The 7,500-nt window shown below is 44.8% G+C and overlaps 1 protein-coding gene across 2 annotated transcripts in view; it reads left to right on the top strand.

The window, feature by feature from the left end:
- LOC135103039 (uncharacterized) overlaps window positions 1-1,815 on the top strand; it is a 133,073-nt gene extending 131,258 nt beyond the window's left edge. The window contains exon 3 of one of the 2 annotated variants that reach the window (XM_064008934.1): window positions 355-1,815. In XM_064008934.1, coding sequence (XP_063865004.1) covers window positions 355-603 — 249 coding nt within the window. In that variant the 3' untranslated portion in view covers window positions 604-1,815. The remainder of the gene's footprint in view (window positions 1-354) is intronic. The other variant, XM_064008933.1, reaches the window with a different exon arrangement.
- Window positions 1,816-7,500: the final 5,685 nt, after the last annotated feature.

The following is a 7,500-nucleotide window of genomic DNA, read 5'->3' as shown; positions in this document are numbered from 1 at the left end:
GGCGCCTGCAGCGGATGACAAGCTGCGGAGATCCCAAGGGCGGGCCGCTGCTGGACCCTCCCACCAAGGAGCCCTTCGAGGGGAAACCAAGGAAAAAGGGAAAATTCGGAAAACGATGCGGCGCCGCGACTTCAGGGTGCAGTGGGTGGTGGGGGGCCATGGGGAGCGGCCCCTGGGTGAAGCAACACCACATCCCCCGTGCCAGGCTGCGGTGTCCCCACACCCCCCCATCCCTCACCGCCATACCCCACCCAAAGGCCAAGGTGCCCGTCCATTCCTAACAGTACTAACAGTGTGACACGCGCCCCCCTTTCCGCCGCCCGCAGTCCTAACCCCGCCTCTCTTCTCCCGCAGATCGGAGACTCCCTCTTCTATGACCTGCCCCGCATGCGGCTGGACGGCGGGGCACGGGCCTTCCGGCGGCGGTGGGGCTACGAGCTCACGCCGCCGCCCACGTTGGTCGAAGAGGAGAATGAGGACGACCCATACGACCTACCGCCCAACCACGAGGAAGACAACCTTAGTTACACCGAGACCAGATCCCTCAGGGACGACTACCTCTTCAGCTCCTCTCAAGGTAAGACTCACCAAGTGTCCCAGTAGCCTCATCAGTACTCGTGCTTCACTTCATGTCTTCATGTGAACACCAAGGCGCTCAGGGTGTTAGGTTTTCCCTGAGTCTCACCATTGTCCACGCTTCACCTCCTGCTCTGGAACTCCTTGTCTACTTCTGTATTTCCCCTTCCTCGGACAAACTCTTTCAACAAGGAGGTTTCAAGACATTTATCCTCCAACTCTGGATAATCTATTTACTTCTTTTTGTTGCCCCTCTTACATATAAAAAGTGTAAGGTGTGTGTGGCCGGCGGTGTTTGTCCGCGTGGTGCCTTCGTCAGCAAGCCACGCTCACCCTGTGCTGGGGTAGCCACGTGAGTCAGGCCGCTACCGGTGCGTGAATGTTAGGCAATCATCCAGCACAGTGAGCATCAATAGAGTTGAGGGTTGACTTTCCACAACTTCCTGGTATTCAACTCCGGAAATAGCTCGTCCACTGACCCACTGACTCAGTTTAGTTTAGCTTCCCCTGTAGTGAGGCAGAACCATTTTCTTCAAACCTTTATGGCACATTTTCTCTCCCGTGCTGAGCGGGGACTGGTAGATTTGTTGCGGTGACTCCGTTAAATTTGCGGATAAGAATAGACTAAACAAACTGCGAAAGCAAGTTTATAGTATGTTCAGAAATCAATTCAGGCTCAAGCATAATATTCACGAAGCTTTCTGCACAAGAAGCTACACTCTACACAATATAATTAACGATTTTTATATCTATTTTATTTATTTATTTTCTTACTCCTTATCTCATTCGTATTCTTATATCACAAAGGCATGGCAGTAAAACACACAAGACAGTATTACAACACGGCCAAACTAAGCAGTATGCAAATAGGAGACTGATACAGACTTGGCCTTGCACGAGGGATGGGAGACATCAAGACAGTTTGGTGTGTGCAAAGTGTGATGTAGGCGAGGCTTTCCCAGATTATGACACTCAGATACGAGCACAAGACCTCATTGTCTCCCGCGCGGTGTCTCCTTCCCGTGGTATCGTCAGGGAAAGAGATATTTTATGATTTATGTATGTTTATCTTATTCGTGTATTTATATTTGCTGGTGTTGCCGATGTTGTCTGTATGAGTCACTCCGTTTAGTAAAAAAATATGAAGTACCATGAAGTAATATAGATTTCATGTTCATTTATTTATTTATTTATTTATTTCCTTCTTTTACGAGTTAAGTAGTCTGGCATAGGGTACAAAGCGAGAGAGAGAGAGAGAGAGAGAGAGAGAGAGAGAGAGAGAGAGAGAGAGAGAGAGAGACCTGTTCAATGAGCCGCTCCAAAAAAATAATTGTAGAAGATTGAAAAAAATTTCCTGATATAATGTGTGTATGTGTGTGTGTGTGTGTGTGTGTGTACCACGGCGTCGGGAATCACGTGGCGGACTGATAACCCTCCCGGAGATCACAGGGCTCATAATCTCTGAAGCAGGAAGCGCACAACCCACACACCTCACGCTCCTGCTGGGAAGACAGTGGCTGCTCGCGCGCTCATCAGTGAAAACCTTTGCGATTTGAGCGGGGCACAAACGTGAAGGTGAGGAAATTAACTCTGAGCGAACAGTGTGTTTTGTGTGTGTGTGTGTGTGTGTGTGTGTGTGTGTGTGATGGAGCATGGCGAGGCCCCTCATCCCTTTACGCATCACCGTTCATGGAATCGTTGGCCCCTTGAAGGTTGTCAGGGATATGTTAATTAGGTGACGCAGTGTGGTGGTTTTCACTGCCTACACTGCGGTTACTGGACTCCCTATATTCTTACACGCTTCGTTCTTGCTTAGGGATTACTTTTCAAAGGCTACAGAGATGACTAATTAGATGGTAATTGTTTTTGTTTTCTCATTGATCGTTTAGAATCTTTGTTAAAATGTCACTGGAATCACAGAAACACCATTGAAAACTCACGTGCCTTTCACTTGAGCCTGCTGAAAGTAACTGGAACACTGAACGTTTAAGTTTACGGACAGTGTGATGGCATGCAGTGAATATTTCACTCAGTGTACACTACCTCAATATTTAAGTTGGTAATCAAATGTTTTATATAGTTAGGTACATATATTAAACAATGATTGGCCTTCAAATCCAGCGCCTCAACTTCGTATATGCGTGTGTGTACCTTTATCAGGTGCAAACACTGCAGCACAGAGGCATTGGGGTCGGTGCGTGATAAGCCAGTCAGCGCCACAATGGTGAACACACATAACAAGGACAACGTATTAAATCAAACTTCCGCTGAAAAAAACTGTGCCAAGGTTTCTGATGATACTATTGTTGCGGCGTCGAGAACCAGTATATCAATCAGTCAATCAATAGCGTGCCCTGGAAATAATAACTGAACCTCAAGTATCCTAACCTAACCTTACCTAACCTAACCTTACCTAACTCCCAATAGTGTATCCCAGAAATATGTAATAATATAACCTAACCAAACCTAACCTGCCCAAATTTTACTTTATCTTACCCAAGCCCTAGTAGTGTATCCCAGACGTGATAACCTAACCTAACCTAACCAACCTAACCTAACCTAACCTAAAACCTAACTTCACCTAACCTAACCTAACCTAACCTGTTTTAACGTAACTTAACTCCCAATAACGTACCTAGAATAATAATCTGACCTCACCTAAGCTAACCTGTCTGATGAATGATAAAGACCCAGCCAGCATCACTCTTACTCAGCACCCATCTCTCAGTCACGCCTCAGTCTCCGGAGGGGCAACACGTCACGCAGCGTCATCTATTGCCTTTGTAAACCATGGTCGCTCATCCACGCTCACTTTATGATGCATCTGTAAGGAATGCTTGTATTATTATTACTGTGAAGGCTCGAGGGAGGGAAGAGTAGGGGAAGATGAATTAGGGAAAGAGAGAAAATGGTTAATGATGGTCGTGGATAGGGAAAGGAGAGCTGCTACTACTGCTACTACTACTACTACTACTACTACTACTACTACTACTACTACTACGACTTCTTCCACCATCACCACTACTACCACCACCACTACTATTCCGAGGCTGAATGCAAAATGTCTGTATAGTTTCAATGAATGAGTGCTTTGGACAACGCGAGCTGCGCTTAAATTAGCTGCACTGAGTGGTACTTGTTGTGAGAGATTCTTTCGTTTGATAGTGGAGAGAGAGAGAGAGAGAGAGAGAGAGAGAGAGAGAGAGAGAGAGAGAGAGAGAGAGAGAGAGAGAGAGAGAGAGAGAGAGAGAGAGAGAGAGAGAGAGAGAGAGAGAGAGAGAGAGAATATTCTTTTACAAACGCGTCATGACTACAACATAATAACTTCTTCAAAACATAAATAAGTTACTCATATTACGGAGAAGTCTGAAGAACACACACATACGAATACACACACATACACACACACACACATACACTTACTTAGAAAAATAATATATCAATACAGTAAGTCACAAGCACCCCAAAGTCTGCAGTCCATCTCTCTTCTGCCTCTTCCTCCGTGAAGTGTTGAGATCCTGGAACATACTCCTTGACTTTCCCCTATCAATCTATCTACACACAGATGGTCATGTATATTTTCTTCAAGCTTCATCGACCCGTACTTGGAAATGTTTTGGTCTCTCATAAGGATTAATGTCAAAGGTCACGGACATAATCAGTCGGGTTCTCGTCTGTATTTTTTCCTGTGAAATACGTAAAGTTCTTGTTAATTTATCAATAGAATAATCATAGTATTCTTGAAAGCTCCAGTAACTTCCCCTACAGGCTGGCAATGTTTTCCAATCACTAGAATTATGAACAGATCCTTGAAATCTCCAGCTACCTCTTGTGCGTGGTAATTTTTAAAACATCCTTGAAAGCTCCAATAATTTTCACTACAGCTTGGTGTATTTACTCGAGATAAAACATCGAAACTCGTATTTTTAAAGGAGATCAGCTTTTAATCGCACAGTTTTCAAAAGACATAATTTACTGGCTTCCCACGATGTTTTTTTCTTTCATTAATGGTGTAAAATCGCTGTTAAACCATCATTAGAATCATTAAAACATCCTTGATTACTCTGATAACGTCCACTGCAGCCTCTACAAAACTGGTTGAGATAAGATAGCTAAACGTTTCAAGATTTGGTTCCAAGATACATGCTAGGACTGCCGACTCCTTTTTAAACTGTTGTAAGAATATTTACATCACCTTCCAGCATCCCGGTAACCTCCACTGCAGCCTGATAAGAGTATGCGAGATAAAACACCGTAACTTTTTTAGAATTTAGTTGTATTTGATGTGTGAATAATACAGACTCCTTTTCAAATAGCTGTTAGAATCATGATCACCTCCCGACTTTTTCAGTAACTTCCACTGTAGACTGATAAGAATACTAGAGATGAGAATACGAGAGGTAAGATAATGAAATGTTTCAGAATTTATTCGTGTGTGATGTAGATTACGAATGATGACGTGTCTTGTGAGATTTTTCCAAAGTGGCTTGTTTTTTATTCACAAGGGAGGAAGATCCGAGGGCAAAGATAGATACAGAAGAATAAATAAATGAAACAGTCCCGCTTATTGTGTCTCGTGTGATGATAATGATAAAGAAAAAAATACCAGAAAGAAATGGAAGGATGGCTGAAAGAAGTGAGAGACTGCCTGAAAAAAAAGCGATAGAATGCCTGGAAGAACAGAAATGATAGTGAAAGAAGTAAAAGAAATACCTGAAAAAATATAAATACCTGAATTAAAAAAAAAAAAAATGAAAAAAGAAAAAAGAACTGCATCTATCATTAAAGCAACTCTCCACAGTACCGCTTATAAACTAGACCACGGCATACGTAAATCACACAGGGCAGCGGTGACTCGTGACTCACTCCACTCCCGCGGCAGCAAACACTGAGGCTGAGGATGTGACGCAAACGTAACACATATCATAACCTTCATATTTTCTTTTTTCTGTTGTTTATGTTTATGTGTTTAGTAAGATTTATAAATGCCTGTGTTTTTGTCTGTTTATCTGTATGTCTGTCTGTCTGTTTGTCTGTATTTATGTCTGGTTGTCCGTGTGTGTGTGTGTGTGTGTGTTTGTCTGCCTGTCTGTATACTTGCCTGTTTGTCTATTTTTTTGTCTGCTTGCCTATCTCTCTCTCTCTCTCTCTCTCTCTCTCTCTCTCCTCTCTCTCTCTCTTCTCTCTCTCTCTCTCTCCTCTCTCTCTCTCTCTCTCTCTCTCTCTCTCTCTCTCTCTCTCTCTCTCTCTCTCTGTAATATTTATCCTCAACCTCCTGTGTTTGGTTTTATTTTCGTTCAACTGAAGCTCTGGCGTTACTGAAGGACGGGAGAGCAGAAGGACGAGGAGGAGGAGGAGGAGGGGAAGAGAGATGGAGAAGAAGCGTTGTCTGACTCATTGCTTCTCCAACCCAATTACCACCACTCCCTCTCCCCCCCATGATAACTGCTACACCATCCCCACTCCTACTACTACTACTACTACTACTACTACTACTACTACTACTACTACTACCACCACCCCACCACTACTACATCCTCTTTCTTCTCCCTCTACTACTTACTACCTACTCAAACACCACCACCACCACCACCACCACTACTATTACTATTCCCTTCCTTTTTCCCTCTCTCTTAACGATAAATATTCCACCATCCACACCATCATTACCACTGCCATCATCACAGCACCAATTACTTCACCACCACCACCACCACAACCACCACCACCCCACCACTACTACTACTACTACTACTACTACTACTACCAGTCATAACCACTACTGCTATCACAGAAAAAATGACGAAAATACGGAGAAAAATAGCAGAGAGAGAGAGAGAGAGAGAGAGAGAGAGAGAGAGAGAGAGAGAGAGAGAGAGAGGGTGGCACTCACACTTGGCACTCGTCAGGCCGTGTTAGAGACGTGCTCGAGGGTCACCGACTGGCACTTGTTACTGGTGTTTTTTATTTATGCTCTCCCTCTCTCTCTCTCTCTCCTCTCTCTCTCTCTCTCTCTCTCTCTCTCTCTCTCTCTCTCTCTCTCTCTCTCAGGGTTGGTGATGATGTTTTCTTCTTGCTTGTGTTTCTCGTGCCTTTGTTTTGCTTTGTGCTGGAGAGATTAGCGCTGTTTTTGTTGACTTGTGGGTTTTCATAAGTGTGTGTGTGTGCGTGTGTGTGTGTGTGTGTGTGTGTGTGTGTGTGTGTGTGTGTGTGTGGTGTGTGTGTGTGTGTGTGTGTGTGTGTGTGTGTGTGTGCGTGCGTGCGTGAACGTTGCATGAGGAGGTCTTACGCTTTGTCGCCTCACGCCTTGCACACACACACACACACACACACACACACACACACACACCACACACACACACACACACACACACACACGCCATTACTTTCCCTCTTTCACCCTAGCAACACTGAAGTTATCTCTCTCTCTCTCTCTCTCTCTCTCTCTCTCTCTCTCTCTCTCTCTCTCTCTCTCTCTCTCTCTCTCTCTCTCTCTCTCTCTCTCTTTCATTCAGCTCTGTCGCCTCATCCATTCATCTTGGCCACTAACGTATGGGGCGTGAAAAATTGAATTACCTGCACTGTAGAACTTCCAAAAAGCTTCCCTCATCCATCACCACCACCACCGCCACCTCCTCCTCCTTCTGCCCCTCCTTCGGTAGTGTCTCGCAGTCTCTTTCTCTTACTCCTCTGAGGCGTGGTAGTGTTTCCCCCTTCAGGAGCTGGCGGACTATTTAATGGTTATTTGGAAGCCATGAGTCACGCGGCGGTGGCGGGTGTGTGTGTGTGTGTGTGTGTGTGTGTGTGTGTGTGTGTGTGTGTGTGGATGGATGACGGTAGGAGGAGAGGAAGGATGGAGGAAAAAGGTTCAGAGAGAGAGAGAGGAAGAGAGAGAGAGAGAGAGAGAGAGGAGAGAGAGAGAGA

The sequence above is a fragment of the Scylla paramamosain genome, chromosome 8, assembly GCF_035594125.1.
Source record: "Scylla paramamosain isolate STU-SP2022 chromosome 8, ASM3559412v1, whole genome shotgun sequence".
NCBI lineage: Eukaryota > Metazoa > Arthropoda > Malacostraca > Decapoda > Portunidae > Scylla > Scylla paramamosain.
This window is presented reverse-complemented; position numbering and strand designations above follow the sequence as displayed.